Consider the following 19,270-nt stretch of genomic DNA (forward strand, 5'->3'; position numbering starts at 1 on the left):
AGCCTTTGGAACTTTGGTTTTCCTAGATATGGCTAATATATTGTGATCACTACATCCTATGGATTTGGATACTGCTTTAGAGTAAATATCTGCAGCGTTAGTAAAAATGTGATCAATACATGTTGATGATTTAATTCCTGTGCTGTTTGTAACTACCCTGGTAGGTTGACAAACAACCTGCTCCAGGTTGCAGGCACTGGTTACAGTTTGAAGTTTTTTCCTGGGTGGGCAGCTTGATGATAGCCAGTCGAAATTTAAATCACCCAGAAAATATACTTCTCTGTTGATATCACATACATTATCAAGCATTTCACACATATTATCCAGATACTGACTGTTAGCACTTGGTGGTCTATAGTAGCTTCCCACAATAATGGGTTTGTGGTGAGGCAGATTAATCTGTAGCCATATTACTTCAACAGTATTTAACATTAGATCGTCTCTAAGCTTTACAGGAATGTGGTTCTGAATATAGACCACAACACCGCTTCCGTTGGCATTTCTGTCTTTTCGGTAGATGTTATAACCATGTATTGCTACCACTGTACCCTTGGATTGCATTCCAAATGGTACCCTATTGGAGCCCCATAGGGCTCTGGTCAGAAGTAGTGCACTATATTCAGTGACGTCATGCACCCATTATTATTTTGAAGTGAATGGAGGGGGTGGTGGTCCAGCGCAGCCCCCGGATTTTGCAGTTTTTAAACACCGGAAACAGCTTTTTCCTGCAATCTAGAGCCATAATCAATATATATTATATGTAATTTTAATGAGGGTGTCGTTCTGACTGTTGTAAATCACACATCTCAATATACTGCATTACATTCAAATTACAACACAGTCAGGGTCATAGCTACATATGAGGGCACAGAGGTCCAGACCTCGGTAATTTTTTTGCATAAAAAAAAATCAACAAAAACTCAGGAACTCAGTCAGGAACTCAACTTACTGTTGAGAGTTTGAATAGTAAAATACATAAGGTGGAATTTCAAAACTTGGTTGTGCATCAGCAGTTTTTCTCTTGTTATGTGTCTCACTGACAGTCACTTAATTAGCAGTCAATTAACATTTTAGATTGGTAAATTAATCTACTTAGTCTAGCCAGCTATCTAAACTTTTAGTAATCATGGTTGAATTACCGACCAGACACGCAGGGCAAGTGCTCAGGGGCCCTGTCCTCCAGAGGGGGGCCCATTGATTTAGTTAATCACAATTTTTTTTCAAATAAAGTATTTTTTATTATTTTTGAAAATACAATTACACATACAAAACATTTTTAAAAAGGGAATGGGTATCAGTGTTATGTGTAAACAAGTAAGCGTTTGTGTATTCACAAAAATAACAAACAAATCAAAGCAACCAACTGTACAAAAACGAATAGAAAATGAACAAAAGAGAGAATTACACAAATGGACAATTACAGACTAGGACAGTTTCAGTCATGTTAATAAAATCCCCCCCACAATTTTTTTTTATACGTTTTTTTTTTAAAGATAATTGCTTAGCTCTTAATGCCATGAACTCTATATGAGCTTGCCAGCTTTTGTTAAATTCCTCAAGTTTACCTATGATGTAGTAGTAGATCTTGTCCAATAGACATGTAACTTGCAAATTAATTTAACCGAAAAGTTAGAGTTGATTTCAGGTTAATTGCTGTACATTTTCTTGTTAGTCACTCTCACTCAGATATCATATTTACATGGCATAAGTCATGGAAAATTGTGTAGAATTGCAGAAAATTTGCTTTTAAAACTGCAAAAAAAATCTCTCCCCAACATAGGCATAATGTGTAGAATTTCAGGAAAGTAGCTATAAAACACAGTACATGGGATTCTAACACATATCATAAATACAGGCACATTTCATGGCATCATAATTAATAAAAACAACATGATATTATCCTAAGGTGCCAGATTATATTTAAACTAGTGATGCACCGATATGACATTTTTGGCCGATACCGATATCCGATATTTTCCTTGCCAAAAAAACGATACCGATAACCAATATTTAAAATTTTAGCGGCCTTTTAAGCATTCTAGTACAGTTAAATAGTTAACACACACACATGGATGCAGCGGTCTAAGGCACGGCATCTCAGTGCAAGAGGCGTCACTACAGTCCCTGGTTCGAATCCAGGCTGTATCACATCCGGCCGTGATTGGGAGCTCCATACAGTGGTGCAGAATTGGCCCAGCGTCATCCAGGTTTGGCCGGGGTAGGCCGTCATTGTAAATAAGAATTTGTTCTTAACTGATTTGCCTAGTTAACTGAAGGTTACACACATACACACACCACACTGACCAAAGATTTATTTTGTTGGCATTTACGTATGTCCCCATTACCAGTAAAACATAATCAAAACCTTTTTCTTTCACTTACTTGCTGTGCTGTTTCGTTGTTTATTTGTTCAGTCGTTTCATTCTCAACCAGGATTTCTATGGAACGCCGTTTAGATCTTTGCTATGGAACACCGTTTGGGTCTTTGCGTGTCAAAAAAGAAAACAAGGACCAGTAGATATATGACTGCACGTCACATAATAATTTAACGCGTTCATACATTTTTTATGTAGTTATTACACATTGATTACACTATCACTTGTATTACATGTCACAACGATTCATCAATACGTATGCTATGATGCTGGTAAAGTTGTCTCGCGCACCTACAGTGCTGGTCATAAAAAAAGCTAGCTAGCTCATGGATGCAAACAATGTTCTTCTCCAAAAACATACCAAAACAACATAATCTGTTTCAGTAGCTATAGTTAGCTAGCTAACTATATAGCTAGGTGTCATCATCTAAAATAACTCTCAAATATTTTAGACAGTTTTTATTTGATTAATGGTGGTCGGACCCATCTATGTGAAGCTAGCCACAATAAGGATTAGCCACAATAGTGGATTTTGCGGTTAGCCTTCAAAATAAAAGTAGCGCATAATTATACTATTTGTATTCATTTGCATCAATGTCAATTACATACTTTTATTTTAAAGGCAAACCGCAAATTCCACTATTGTGCCTAATCCTTATTGTGGCTGGCTTCACAACACATAACCATGCTTCTACACCTGCATTGCTTGCTGTTTGGGGTTTTAGGCTGGGTTTCTGTACAGCACTTTGTGACATCAGCTAATGTAAGAAGGGCTTTATAAATACATTTGATTGATTTGATTGATAACCAAGCCCAGTCGAGCCTCACTAGCCAGATGAAGCTAGTTGGCTGCTCATAACATTAGCTTTGGGCAACAGGGTTAAGTAGCTGGCTAGCTATTTATTTTCATGAACTGAAGTTCAATTTCAATAGGCAAACAACAAGTGGCAACCTAGCTAATACTTACTCACAAGGATTGCTAAGAATAATGAAAATGACTGCAGTTTCTACTGGTCATTGTTTTCAGGCTGGTTGTATTGGTGCTAGCTAGGTACCAAGCTAAAGCTAGCAACCCCAGAAGTTGCGGTTGAACAAATGATGCTTTATTTCCAATGCGGTATTGTAAACACATCGTTCGTGGCCGGTGTTTGTTTGTTTGCAGACTTTTTTGTACGGCTTTGACAGTGCTACTGTATCTTTTTTGACACGCAAGACCCAAACGGCGTTGCATAGTATGTATGTCTTGAAGCTAATAGCAGTGACGATGTTACTGTGGAACTCCGTAGGAAAAAATCTGAAAAATAGAGCACTTGGTAGTGTATACCGGTGCTCGACCTGTCGGCTAAAGCCAACATCACCCACGACAGAGAACTGTTGATTGTCAAGGGCAATGAATTCCATTATCTTGGCTTTAATGGATTTCACCTTTTGAGTTGTCTCGCTGAAATTTTCTTACTCTTTCAAATGACTGCTCGACTTGCTGACTGCTCGATCTACACAGCAGATATTGTGGGCTAGGTTATGAATGCTTTGTTGCACGTGTAGTGCAACATTTTACATGGCGTCATTACGGCATGTACCTAGGTTATATAAGTATGCATGTCAGCTTTGACATTGGTTTTGCACATCGGCGTTAAACTAGACATCGGTCGATACCGATGTTGGCATTTTTAGCTAATATCGACCGATTCCGATATGTTCACCGATATATTGTGCATCCCTAATTTAAACCAAGTGTTGTTCTGCATATCTAAGCATAACTCTTGAGCTGTCTGTATCCTCCTGATGGGTGGTTCTTTTTTTAAAGAAACAAAATATGCTTCTCTGCATCTCTGCTAAAATCTGGGTAAAAGACTGAAAGGAATGTGTCTTATTCAGTACATTTAGTAATTGCTTGCAGTAATTAATTGCAGGTATGCCAGCTAAGATAGTTAGACAAGCTACTCTAACTTGATTGATAGTGTAACGGGCTTCCTCCTTCTCCTCATCCGAAGAGGAGTAGCAAGGATTAGACCAAAATGCAGCGTTGTGAATAGACATGATTTTTTAATAAACAAAACAGAAAACACGACGAACACTTGAATAATTACAAAACAACAAACGACGTAGACAGACCTGGACGACGAACTTACATGAAACACGAAGAACGCAAGAACAGGAAAACTGACTACATAAAACGAACGAACAAACAAAACCGAAACAGTCCCGCGTGGCGTAACATACACTGACACAGGAGACAACCACCCACAACAATCAATGTGAAAACACCTACCTTAATATGGCTCTCAATCAGAGGAAATGAAAACCACCTGCCTCTAATTGAGAGCCATATCAGGTCACCCTTTAACCAACATAGAAACACATAACATAGACTACCCACCCAAACTCACGCCCTGACCGTCAAACACATACAAAAACAACAGAAAACAGGTCAGGAACGTGACAGATAGACTGAAATGGCTTGGTAAAGTTTTAGAAAAAAGGGCTCCAAAAGGGTTCTTTGCGGAGAGATAGGATTCTACCAAGAACTGTTTTGATCAGAAGAACCCTTTTCGGAAAACAAGGGTTCTTTGTAAGGTGAGGGGTTCTACCTAGAACAGGGGTGTCAAACTCATTCCACGGAGGGCCTAGTGTCTGCAGGTTTTTGGTTTTTTCCTTTCAATAAAGCCCTAGACAACCAGGTGTGGGGAGTTCCTAACTAATTAGTGATGTTAATTCATCAATCAAGTACAAGGGAGGAGCGAAAACCCGCAGACACTCGGCCCCCCGTGGAATGAGTTTGACACCTGTGACCTAGAACCTATAATATCCTAAGAACTGTTTTTGGAAGAAATTTGGAAGAAATTTCATTTTTGGAAGAAATGTATTTGATGATTCTTTGGAAGGCAATAAGGATTATTTGGAATGCAAGAAGGGTTCTACATAGAACCATATATAACATTTCCCAGCATGCTCTATTTTAGGGAGATTTTCAAAATTGTTTGTTTTACTGTAATAATTCAAACTATGTTTTTGCATGTACATTGCTTAGTTGATAAATTTTATGCTACACAAGGATAAATAACATACAGTTTTCTAAACAAATTATATCTGTTAATATTTGGATTTATTGTACCCATTACTAAGATGGTTTTTCCAGTTTAGATGATTGAGGTAGTCTCTGTATTCAGTCTTCCTTACCATGGCAGTCATTCTGAATGCAGGTTGTAGGTGATAAAAAATATTGTAACTCTGGCTGGATTTCTAATAGGAATTACACATCACTTTGCAAGCAAGCATCATTTGACTTGCAGGCCTGATGTAGCCTGTAAACCAGGTGATTTCTAACACCACTGTGTTAGGGCATAATTAAGCTCTGAAATGAAGGCCTTATGGTATACGTAAAGCATTGTCATTTAATTTTAAAGGATGATAAGGCTGATTGAGCTGTTCATAGAGGGTTCTAGGAAGAACCCTCAAAAGAAAAAAGGGTTATTGGTAGAACCCTTCACAGATCGTTCTAGGAAGAACATGTATATAGAGGGTTCTAGGTAGTACCATATACAGGGGGTTCTCTTTGAAGAACCCTACATAAAGGGTTCTAGATGGAACCCTTTGCAAAGGTTTCTGGCCAGCACCAAAAAGAGTACCCTATGGGGAAAACCAAAGAACCCTGTATGGTTCTACTAGGCACCTTTTTTTCTAAGAGTATTAGCTAGTTATGAGGTTGGTGTTGGAACATTGCTGCGGGGGCCTTGCTTCCATGTAGGCCAGTCAAGTTCTTCCACACTGATCTCGACAAACAATTTCAGAGCTAACTTGTTAGAAAGGTGGCATCCTCTGACGGTGCCACGTTGAAAGTCATTGAGCTCTTCAGTAAGGCCATTCTACTGCCAATTTTTGTCAATGGAGATTGCATGGCTATGTGCTCAATTTTATACACCTGTCAGCAACGGGTGTGGCTGAAATAGCCGAATCCACTAATTAGAAGGTAGTGTAGCGTAATTAAATTAATTTACAAAACATACTTCCTGCCATTCCTGCTTATTACCGGCAGCTAAAATCAAATCAGATGCTGTCTGTCACTACACTCTCCTCCTCCACTGATGATACTGTCTGCATGCACTAGACTAGAGCATCTAGCGTCTTGCCTCGTATTCCTTTGCTCTGTGGTGCACCTTTGAAGGAACCACTTACTAGGGAGAATAAGGGGGGGGGGGTACTCCTTGCCTGGTCCAGTCAGTGTGCCCTCTCCGCAAAATAGCGCTGACAGATCTTTTTATAAATAATGAGCAAATAACATTTTATTTGTCACATGCTTTGTAAACAATAGGTGTGGAATAACTGTGAAATGCTTCGATTCTTCTCAGCAATGCAGAGAGAAAGATAATAGAGAAATAATAGAAAAGTAAAAAAAGGGTCTATGCAGATAGTCCGAGTAGCTATTTGATTAACTATTTGCCTAACTACTGTATTTAGCAGACTTAAGGCTTGGGGATAGAAACTGTTCAGGGTCCTGTTGGTTCCAGACTTGGTGTATAGGTACCGCTTGCCGTGTGGTAGCAGAGAGAACAGCCTATGACTTGGGTGGCTGGAGTCTTTGACAATTTTTAGGGCCTTCCTCTGACACTACTGGTATAGATGGCAGGGACCTCGGTCCCAGTGATGTACTGGGCCGTCCTCACTACCCTCTGTAGCGCCTTGCAGTCGGATGCCAAGCAGTTGCCATAACAAGCAGTGATGCAGCCAGTCAAGATGCTCTCAATGGTGCAGCTGTAGAACCTTTTGAAGATCTGAGGACCCATGCCAAATCTTTTCAGTTTCCATTTTCATGGCCTCTTTACAACTGTGTTGGTGTGTTTGAACCATGACAGATCCTTAGTGCTGTGGATACCGAGGAACTTGACGCTCTCGACCCACTTCACTACAACCCAATCGATGTGAATAGGTGCATGCTTGGCCCTCCGTTTCTTGTAGTCCATGATCAGCTCCTTTGTCTTGCTGACATTGAGGTTGTTGTCCTGGCACCACACTGCCAGGTCTCGGACCTCCTTCCTACAGGCTGCCTCATCATTGTTGGTGATCAGGCCTACCATTGTTGTGTCGTTGGCAAACTTAATGATAATTTTGGAGTCGTACATGGCCAGGCAGTTCTGGGTGAACAGGGAGTACAGGAGGGGACTAAGCACGCACCCCTGAGGGGCTCCCGTGTTGAGGATCAGCGTGGCAGATGTGTTGCTGCCTACCCTTACCACCCGGGGTGGCCAGTCAGGAAATCCAGGATAAAGTTGCAGAGGGAGGTGTTCATTCCCAGGGTCCTTAGCTTAGTGATAAGTTTGTTGAACTCTAAGTTAAACAGCATTCTCACATAGGTATTCCTTTTGTCCCGGTGGGAAAGGGTAGCGTGGAGTACAATAGAGATTGCATCGTCTGTGGCTCTTTTGGGGCGGTATGTGAATTGGAGTGAGTCCAGGGTATCTGGGATGATGGTGTTAATGAGAGCCATGACCAGCCTTTCAAAGCATTTCATGGCTACAGATGTGATAGTCATTCAGACAGGTTACCTTTGCATTCTTAGGCACAGGGACTTTGGTGGTCTGCTTGAAATATGTAGGTATTACAGACTGGGTCAAGGATAGGCTGAAAATGTCAGTGAAGACAAGATGATAAATGTTGGCTTAAAAATTAAGTTGAGTAATTAATGTAACGTGTGAAAAATGTAAAAACAGTACAAATCTGAGTGGGCATGAAGCCTCTGACTATATTGGGAATAGGGTGCCGTTTGGGATGTGTCCTAGCTCTCACAGAGCAGTTGGATCTCCTACTGCAACTGGACATGGGGATGTGTCCACTTAGAGAAGCACCACACATAGACTGTTACATAATGCTGGTGTTGACACAAGTCTGTGTCGAGTTTGTTAAGCTAAATGTTAGTTTATTGTACTAAGATATAAGCACAGCCACGGGAAGCAGGGCTGCTGAGGGTGCTGCAACACCCCCTGAAAAATCTAAATTAACAAATAAAATAAAAAACATTTATTTAAAAATAATAATAATTCACAAAAGTAGTGCACTGGGCCTTTACTAGTCCTGTATTAGCGGACCGATATAGCTGTCTGCACCCCCACCCCCAACAGCACCCCCACCCCCAATCTTCGCACGGCTATGGATATAAGCAGACATTTTACATGTTAAATGTTGGTTTATGAGGAGTTATGCTAGTGGATATAGGTTTATGTGGCAATGTGTTTTTCTTTATTGACATAATTCAGTATCTGGTACAACAGATAATAACACATTTTTCCTCCGTCCTCTTTAGCTAAAGCTGTTTTTATTCACAATGAAAAAGAGGACCGACAAAAATGTTCCTTCAAAAGATCCGTTCGGAGGGCCACACTGAAAATGTGTTCTATTTCCTCGGTTTCAACATCAAAAAATCTAAAAAGTCCTCTATTCATAGTTTTGAGAATTTTTGGTGCTACCTGACTGTCTATCTTGAATATCTGTGATTATTAGTGAGCAGCACTCTCACGTAGGTATTTCTTTTGTCCAGGTGGGAAAGGGCAATGTTGACTGCAATAGAGATTTCGTCATCTGTGGATCTGTTGGGGCGGTATGCGAATTGGAGTGGGTCCAAAGTGTCCGGGATGATGGTGTTGATGTGATCCATGACCAGCCTTTCAAAGCATTTCATGGCTACAGATGTGATAGTCGTTCAGACAGATTACCCTGGCATTCTTGGGTACAGGGACTATGGTGGTCTGCTTGAAACATGTAGGAATTACAGACAGTCAGGGATAGGCTGGAAATGTCAGTGAAGACAAAATGATACACTTTGGTTTAAAAAGAGACAGTCAATAAATTGTATTAATGTAGGTCTATTAGAATTTCTACACAGTTTAAATGTGGTTTTAGTCATTTTAGTGTAATGAGTTTGTTTTCCGCCAAAATGTATTTTCTTCCAAAAATGTAACATATATATCAAACATCAAACAATATATATATATTATATTATTCAGCTGTTTTACTCAAAATACCTGCGTACCAGATTGGTCCTCCTCACGGGCTGGATATTTGATACGCCTGGCATTGGCATTGCTAAGTTGTCCCTACATTGTAACCTAAGAAGAAAACAGACTATGTTTTGCTGAGAAAATCGATTCCGGAGCTTTTTTCTCATCCCTAAAAAGCTGCATTAGGCTCCTCTTGCCAAATAAGCACTTACCGCAAGTGATAAGTGATGTAAAACCATAGCCAACATGATACAATAAACATTTCATAAATCAAAATCAAGTTTATTTGTACCAATTTACTCACTCTATTGCCTCGGCCTTCTGTTAAAAGAAATGTATGCTAGTTTTTAAATTAATCAAAACATGTGAAGGCATAGCAATTCACCATGTTCAACCAGCACTGTTAATTCTTATGGATATTCCTGAATAAAAAAAGAAACTTCGGCTATGGACTAATGACCCATTAGCCCCAACCAATTAATACTTTTCATTAATCAATCAATCAATCAACCAATCAGCTTCACAATTTGGGGTTGTCATTAGGGGGCCAACCAATCAGAGTGGTTGTGTGTTCCATGTGTTCCGAGTACCATACAATCAGAGTGGTTATGTGTGGTCATGTGTTGCACAGGTCATCCAGACTATCAGCGCTGTGGACAAGGATGAGCCTCCCAGTGGTCATCGCTTTTACTTTGCCCTGCCTCCATCTGTGGCCGGCAACTCCAACTTCACTCTCCGAGACAACAAAGGTAGGTGTTTTCTCCTCGTCAAAGTACAACAATTAACAATCCATTACTGACAACAGAGAAGAATGTGAGGAAAACGTTAAATCAAAAGGGATTACAGTTTGTAAGGACTATAAATCCAGGGTCAACTATGGCCATAATAGTACTGCAAGTATGGATTGAGAAGTCTTTCTTGTCCATGTTTGAGTTTTCAAACATGAGATATTTCAAGACCTTTTTGATTGATAGTAGTTGCTGAAACAAACTTTCTGAGAATGATTCTGATGGCTTATTCATGTTTGTTTCACCTTTAAATCAATTTTATGGATAGGAATATCCATGAATGTTAATTGCAGGTTTAGATGTGTGGAGGCAAAAACAGGTTTTGAAATGTAATGACTAAATTTGAAAGTATAATTTAATCTCTAATGGTATCATGCCCATTTGCACAAAATATTTTCCTCCTCTGTAAATATTGTCTGGTCTTCTATTCCTCACTTGTTATGAATCATATGTCACTCCTGGTCAAGTAAATTTGGAAATCAAACCAACAATGTAATTTCTCAACAGGTGGCATAGAAGAGAATGGAATATCTTTGATATCTTATATTATATGAATTATTGGCTCCATTTGTAGATTTTCTTGTATTCTCTTTGTTATTGAAAAGAGAACATAATGGCACATAAAACAAACTCCAAAGCTAGTCGCTGGTGCTGTACGAAATGTATTCATGCAAATGACCAATAGACTATGTGATCTGTGAGATACAGCATATCATATATACTGAACAAAAAATATAAACGCAACATGCAACAATTTCAAAGTTTTAACTGAGTTACCGTTCACAGAAGGAAATCAGTCAATTGAAATAAATAAATTAGGCCCTAGTCTATGGATGTCATATGACTGGGCAGGGGCGCAGCCATGGGTGGATCTGGGAGGGCATAGGCCCACCCACTCTGTAGCCAGGTCCCACGATCCCGCAGGTTAAGAAGCTGGATGTGGTGGTTCTGGGCTGGCATGGTTACACGTGGTCTGCGGTTGTGAGGCCGGCTGGACATATGGCTGTTACGGTGACCGTATTACTGCCACACCGGTTGTCATGAGTCATGACAGCAGTCAAATTCCACGTGAGTGTTTAGTCAAGGTAGTTGATGCTGCGGATGGTCATTAGTAGCCTACCAAACTTGATAACTGCCTGGTACTCAGCACTCTATTGTCTATCGAATCTCTCTGACATAAATGCAAATGTTATTGAACATCTAATCAAACACTTCATGAGAGTCCATGAGCTCATGTTGTGCAACATTTCTATAGGCTATGCAATTGCATGAGAAAACAGAGTGGTGGCCTCTATTTAAAAGAGGAGGATCCCATCAGCTTGCTATAGACTACTATCTACTATATTTATTTTTCAACTTTCCTAATATTAAGCACATTGCTTCTCTTTACAACAGGAGTATAGCCTACCTGTCTGGCATGAAAATGAATCACCTGTTTCGAGACAGGTGCATAGTAATGGTCCATTCTAAATCAAAACAAATTTCACACATATATTATTTAGTATATGTAAAGACAAGATTAAATCAAGAATCGTGTGATAGGTGACAATATTAGCCTATCACTTGTGAATGATATATTATCACTTGTGAATGGATATATTATCACTTGTGAATGATATATTATCACTTGTGAATGATGCCCAGCTGTTACGCATGCTTTTTTTGGGTGACTTTTTCAAATCATAGTCGCACACCTCATATAGCCTAGCCCATAGGCCTATACAGTATGTTTTGATAAGATTTGTATCACAACTAAAGTAGCCAAAAAACTTCTTAAAATGACGCACATTAATCCACTTTACAACTGGTGTAGAGCCTAACTGGCATACATACACAGCGAATGAGTTTCAAGTTTGGGGAAGATAATTTTCATAATAAAAATACACCTTTATAATAAAACCATTACATGCATAATCGCATTTGTTGTCACTTTTGAGAATGGTGTTTTCCTGCTAATCAAACATTTGTGCGTATAGCCTACTGTCGTGTGTGCATTGCTGCCTTTATGTGAAGAAATAGCGTAATAGTGTATCAACATTTTAGGCGAAACGTTCTCATCTGTAGCGTCAGGCTCATTGCTTAAAACAGGTTTTTTGATTCAAGTCCCAGACAACTGTCCCAGACGACTATGTTTGTAATATTTATGTCTCGCACAGAATAGGTCAACTTTTGTGCTATGTGGGATAGTAGATTGACATAGGCTAGTGTTTTTGCTGTTCATTAGGCTTAATCATCTTGTTGGCTGACGAAAAGTAAATGTGGACAGTTTTTCCAATATCTTCAATATGTGCAGTTGCGAGGAGTGCAGTTGCGTCTCGGATGTGTCTGTCTTCAGTTGTAGCCTGTGCCAAAGACCGATCACATGACAGAGAGCCACGTTAGTGAGAGTTGCTTCAGCAGGCAGCTGGGAGAAGGGAATAATACGGGAATAATACTTATTATAGTCGGCCAAAGGGCTCAACGACCACTGGCCGCAAAAGGCATGGATTTTTTAGAGGGCATTACGGCCACACAAAGGGGATGCAGCCGGGAAATTCGAGGCATTATCAAGTGCTTGTCAAATTGTAAATAAGAGACTGACGAGGTGTCTACAGCCTGTGCAAAAAACTAAGCAGAGCTCATGCCTTTCATATAACTTTTTTCAAATCCTAATTCTAGTCGCATCATGCAGCCTTAGATGCATTAAAAATCGAAACATATAGCCCAATATTTGTATCACAACTATGTTGTCAGCTATGTTCAATTGTATTCTTCAAACTATAAAATAATATAAAATAATGCAACGGAATTCTAAGCAAATCTTGTCTGCTAAATCAACTAGTGTAGCCCACAGCAACATGGCATAGCCAGATCAGGGCCTAACATAAGGACAACTCAGAGTATGCTATCCTGTTCTTCTGAAATAGACTACATTTTCTTCATATCATGTTTCTTTAGACCAGATCAAATCATGGATTTTTTGTGAAGGTGTAGGCTATATTACATGGATTTATTAGACTTTTTCAAATGTAGATGTTCCGAAGGTCTTCATTAGTTGATTGTAGGCTATGCGTGAAAGCCAGGAGACGCTAAATGTGTTTATCTTAATTAATGGTTAATTACCATGAGACCGGCAGTTATTTGCTTGACAATCACCTGCTGACAAAATGTTATGACTGCCAAATTCTCTAAAACGACATTGGAGGTGGCTTATGGTAGTGAAATGTACATTCAATTCTCTGGAAACAGCTCTGTTGGACATTCCTGCAGTCAGCAGCCAATTCCTCACTCCCTCAACTTGAGACATCTGTGGCATTGTGTTGTGTGACAAAACTGCACATTTTAGTGGCCTTTTATTGTCCCCAGCACACGGTGCACCTGTGTAATGATCATGCTGTTTAATCAGCTTCTTGATATGCCACACCTGTCAGGTGGATGGATTATCTTGGCAAAGGAGAAATGCTCCCTAACAGGGATGTAAACAAATTTGCCCACAAATTTTGAGAGAAATAAGCTTTTTGTGCGTATGGAAACTTTCTGATATATTTTATTTCACCCCATGAAACATGGGACCAACACTTTACATGTTGCGTTCATATTTTTGTTCAGTATATGTTAACAGTATATACTGATTGTTATAAACTGGGTGGTTCGAGCTCTGAATGCTGATTGGCTCACAGCCGTGGTATATCAGACCGTATACCACGGGTATAACAAAACATTTATTTTTACTGCTCTAATTACGTTGGTAACCAGTTTATAATAGCAACAAGGCACCTCGGGAGTTTGTGGTATATGGCCAATATACCACGGCTAAGGGCTGTATCCAGGCACTCCGCTTTGCGTCATGAATAAGAACAGCTCTTAGCCATGGTATATTGGCCATATACCACCCCCCTTGCCTTATTGCTTAATTATACCACAGTTAAATATATACTGTATGTAGTTTATATCAATCATTCAGTCTGTATGCTGTCCTAATATAGACAATGTACTGTTTCAGCTTGTATCAGGACTGTGCAGGGTTTGATCTCTAAATACTCTTCCCCTTCTTCCTTCTTCCTGACTGATCTGGCTCATCATTGTCCTCCCTTCCAGACAACACGGCGTCCATTGTAACGAAACGTGGAGGATTCCGAAGACGGGAGCAGGTGCTGTACCGACTGCCCGTGTTGATCGTAGACAGTGGAAGCCCCGCGCTCAGTAGCACCAACACCCTATCAGTGAGCGTGTGTGACTGTGACTCGGACGGCGTAGCCCAATCATGTGGGGCGGTGGCGTACACACTTCCTGCTGGCCTCAGTACAGGGGCCCTTGTCGCTATTCTGGGCTGCATCATTACACTCCTAGGTAAGAACAACCGTGATGTCAACTACCGGAGACAGTGTGCATGTTTGAGATACGCAGATTCTTCACAGGTCTACATAGGTCAACAGATTTTCATCATGCCTGGAGCAATGTTTAACCTATCAATTTGCTATGAAAACCTGCACATATTCACATTCTTATGTTGTCTTCAGTTCTTGAATAATCTTTATTTTAAATGTTTATGTAAGAGCTTACTAATGTGATGTGTGTGTGTAGGTATGGTAATGTCTTTGTGGGTATAGGGACAGGGTATGGGTATAGGATTCTACATTTTGGGCTGGTTTTGACTGTACCTGGGTTTATGACGTGTGTCTCTCATGATGATAACACTAGTCACATTTGCTGTGAGCTTTTGTTATTAATGATTTCACTTAGATTGAATCAACTAAGCAGCAAATGATTGCCCATGAAATCCAGAGACAAGGTTTTTATACCACAGCACAGTCAGAAGAATAGTTTAATGCACTGGTGAACTTTATCGAACACTGAGATGGAGTCTAAATAGAATATACAATAACAAACATTTTGGTTTTTTGATAGGGCCAGCCAAAACTCACTTTCATTTCAATTCGCAAAAATGTGCTTAATTTTTTACTTTTTGTAATGAATGAGATATTGAAAGAAGAACACGGTAAAGACGTAGTGGCGGGGCTCTGAACCCAGCATTGCTAATGTGTGCGTGTTTGTCTGTTTGTGTCTGTTTCTGTGTCTGCGTGAGTACGCTGTCCGTGGGCGCACGTGTCCTTGTCTGCCTCCATCGGTCTGTGCTGCTTAACTTTGTCTCCTTTTCCCCATTCTCTCTATCATCCCATTCCCCTTCTCCCTGTTTGACCCTCCCTGCCACCCCCTCTTGCATTAACACCCTGTGCACAACCCTTCCCGGCCTGGCTCCCAAATCTTGCGTGCCTCCATCAAGGCCTATTTCAATCTGCGCTCCTGTAATTGGGGATGTGATTGCGTGTGATTGCATTGTTTTGGTTGAGAGGAGAGCTCAGAAAAAGACCAGAGGTGCTGCTGCTGTCGTCCTCAGGTGCTGTCAGTCCAGGTGTCCTCCAGCCGTAGTAGAGTAGAACAGACCTCACAATCTCTCGCTCTCTCGCTCTCGCTCTTCTCTCATCAAAGAAAAGCAGGGCCTCCATCCCCACACCAACAACTTCTATTCATCTTTCATCACTGAGTAGAGTAGCTATAATGACGGGTGGCTAAGATGGCAGGTGAAAATTGAACAGCAACTCCTTGAGATGTACCAACCTGTTTTCTTTGTTGATTGATAAGAGCCCACTTCACAATGTCCATGAGTTTCAACCACTCACCAGCTCACTTACCTATCATATAGTTGTGTGTGTGTGTGTGTGTGTGTGTGTGTGTGTGTGTGTGTGTGTGTGTGTGTGTGTGTGTGTGTGTGTGTGTGTGTGTGTGTGTGTGTGTGTGTGTGTGTGTGTGTGTGTGTGTGTGTGTGTATGTATGGTTGGCTATGTAGTTTTTCTATCAAACTGGACGGTCATTAGTTTTAGGTCCACATGACATTAAGTAACACATCTACTTTTATCATTTAGAAGACATGTCCTCTGTCTTCCACTAAATTGTACACCCTCAAAATCTAATATTTTTTCCTCGATTTTTAGCTGTCATCTAAATCCTTTTTGGAGATGAATGTCCCCATGGTCATAGTGACATTGAAACTGCAAAAGAAAGTTGGCAAGTCATTATTTGAAACGATTTAGCAGCTTTTTATTTTTTGAGGTCCGGGCAGGTGATGCGTCAGACACGACCAATTAGGGCTTTTAAGTAGCACCCCCTCAGCGCCAGACTTCTGTTGCCATGACTATTGTCACTCAAACCAAATTATTTTCTCACTACCCTGGCCACTCTAATTCTGAATTTGCCTGACTATGAAAAAGTGGAGGACCACAGTCCCAACTACTCGTATGTGACTTATTGAGTGATTAGTGATGCTTAACACAACTACTGGGAAAGCAAGAGATAATTATGCTTATGTAATAGTACATAGCAGTAGACCGTAGTGTATTCTCCCCCTACACAAGTTGTTTGTTTATCTGTGATCTAAATTAGTTGAGTATAGGCAATACACCAAATGTATCATTTTATTGACAAACATTATTGTCTCCATAAGACATATTGTCAATATAATGATGTGTCCATTAGTCCTTTTGTCATCAGAATGTAGTTGTCTTTACAATTATGCAGCAATATGGGAGGGTTGTGGTTTGTGAGTGACACAGCCAGTGTATAATCAGCCTGCGGTTTAGACAGAGCTAAGCAAGCAGAGTGGTGATGATGAGGAGGGGTCTTTTTGCTTCAGTTCATTATAATGATGTACACTAGCAAGGAGAGCCACGGCAGCACAGAAAACTCTGCTTGCACAGTATTGATTGTGCTTGATGGATCTTTTAAACAATTCAATTACAGCAAATCCAGGATAACATCAAATAGATTTTTTTTGTTTTTTTTGTTTACCATCTGCATCTATACAGTGTTGATCCACTCTAAAGAGGGTATTTATTTATATGAAGGCTGGCTGAATAATGTCTAGTGTGGTGGTCATTGTATTGAAGCCGCTTGATGACTGTCACAGTGGGTTCTTTTGTATGCTTGGCCATCTTCCTGCAGCCACTCGTAAGGCATGATTGGCTCCTGGCCAACACCCAGTATGTGATGATGAGGCACAGCATAGCGCCTTCTAGGTATTCAACCCTAAAAAGCTTTGCTGGAAAGCAATGAAGATATTCTCTTTCATTGTGCCACCATATCATGATTCATCTGGAAAAGCGTTACCGAACTGAATGGAATCTGAAGAGCTCTTAAGCTCCTATACAATCAGAGGTGAACCAATGTACTATTCTCCTCATTGATTCCAAGGGATGTGTCATCTTTCAACATAGCATTTCACTAAAGCTATACAATTACACACATAGAGAATTATATCAACATTCCAAATAATGGCCAGAAGTAGTGGTAGTAGCAGTAGTGAGGGAAACAGACCAGTGGTATTGACAGATGAAACCATGGTTGAGTAGTACCACAGGTGGAGTAGTAACACACTGTAGCTATTAGAGCCATGCATTCAGAAGCCAGTCACCAAACAGCAGTCAAAAGGCTCTCCATTCATCAGTGTCTCCCCGAGCCTTTTATGTAACACCCCCACCCCTTCCAGCTTCTCCATTTGCTCTCTTATTACGAGGTGTGAAGCGGTGTTTGCCTTCGCTTTCCCAGGCCCTTCTCTCTAGCCCGCGGAAGCCAGATGCAGCAAAGGGAAGAAATATGGTCCCACAATGCGATATTTCACTGGCACCAGTGCGACGTTGATGGATGAAGGATCATTAGACATTTGCCAGTTTGCTTCGGTGTGGAGAGTTATTTTCAGCAATAATATATGGGACCAGGAATTGGAGAGGGGTGCCTAGAAGTTCAGAAATTCCGGTTTCAGGAAGTTTTCTGTCCGTTTGGAAGTGGTGCGCAAAATGGAGGATGGAGGAGAGAAATGTATTGATGCAAAGACGCTGTTTCAATGTTTTATTTTCACATTCATCAAATATGGGCTATTATTTTCTGTAGATTTATCATCCAAATGTACTGTGCCTTTATATTGAATAAGTATCCTAATGCTGATGGTTAATAAACATGGACTCAGACTCTTCTCTTTCCTTGTTCAGTGATGGTGCTGCTGATTGTGTCGATGCGTCGGAGGAAGAAGGAGCCCTTGATCCTGGAGGAGGAGAGGGACGTGAGGGAGAACATCGTCCGCTACGACGATGAAGGTGGAGGAGAGGAGGACACTGAGGCCTTCGACATGGTGGCCCTCCGCAACCTCAACGTCATCAGAGACCCCAAGGTCCGACGAGACGTCACCCCTGACACCCCCACCTTCTTCCCCTACCCGAGATCCTCCTCCTCGGTTCCCGTCTACAAGACCCTGCCGGACAACGTGGTGTTCCGAGAGTTCATTTGGGACCGTCTGAAGGACGCAGATGTTGATCCATCAGCTCCGCCGTATGACTCTTTGCAGACGTACGCCTTTGAGGGGAATGGTTCTGTAGCTGAGTCGTTAAGCTCCCTGGAGTCACTAAGTACAGACTCAGAGCAGAACTACGACTATCTCAGCAACTGGGGGCCGCGCTTCAAAAAGCTAGCCGACCTGTACGGCGACGGCAAAAGCGTGTTCTCATAGCCAACATTTTCCCGAACTTATACAAAAATCAACAATAGTAATGTATTGTAATAAAAAAATATAATTAACAACTAGTCTGCCAAAGTGCAGGGTGCGAGAGTCTGAGAACAAAAGTAAGAAATGAAAAAAATCTTGACTTAAAAGGTTTGGTTTGTTTACTTGCCTTGGATTTTGGATTTTCAAAAAGGGTGACTTGGCAAGTTTTGACATGTAACTTCAAAAGTGACTTGACTGAGAAGGAAACCTTGTGAGCAAAGACATTAAAAGGTTTCAAAGTTGGGCTGGGGTCCAGCAATCGACTGTGTACGTGGTAGGCTACAGTATATTTATGTGGAGGCACCTGTTCTCTCATTCCTGTGATGGGCACAGACCCAGCAGTCTTGTTTTGATGCATTCCCTTGCTCTTTTTGTTAAAAAAAAAAAACACTTTCTCCTAAAGTGCTCGGTCCCCGGCGGCTAATCAGTAGAGTAGTCACTCAACTATTCATTTGAAAGTCGTCAAGAGTGTCAATGTTTTGTTTTTGTTTGGTGTTTTTCAGATTAAGAAGGAAAAACTCTTATTAAGTCACAGACTCGCGG

General features: G+C 40.7%; 1 protein-coding gene across 1 annotated transcript in view; it reads left to right on the top strand.

The window, feature by feature from the left end:
• The window catches only part of LOC120050393 (cadherin-7-like), a 99,886-nt gene extending 81,195 nt beyond the window's left edge, over positions 1-18,691 (top strand). Inside the window, exons 8-10 of the mRNA XM_038996981.1 lie at positions 9,999-10,116; positions 14,233-14,484; positions 18,177-18,691. Of these exons, the coding sequence (XP_038852909.1) occupies positions 9,999-10,116; positions 14,233-14,484; positions 18,177-18,691 (885 nt within the window). The remainder of the gene's footprint in view (positions 1-9,998; positions 10,117-14,232; positions 14,485-18,176) is intronic.
• The last annotated feature ends 579 nt before the right edge of the window (positions 18,692-19,270 follow it).

The sequence above is a fragment of the Salvelinus namaycush genome, chromosome 7 (genome assembly GCF_016432855.1).
Source record: "Salvelinus namaycush isolate Seneca chromosome 7, SaNama_1.0, whole genome shotgun sequence".
NCBI classification, from domain to species: Eukaryota; Metazoa; Chordata; class Actinopteri; order Salmoniformes; family Salmonidae; genus Salvelinus; species Salvelinus namaycush.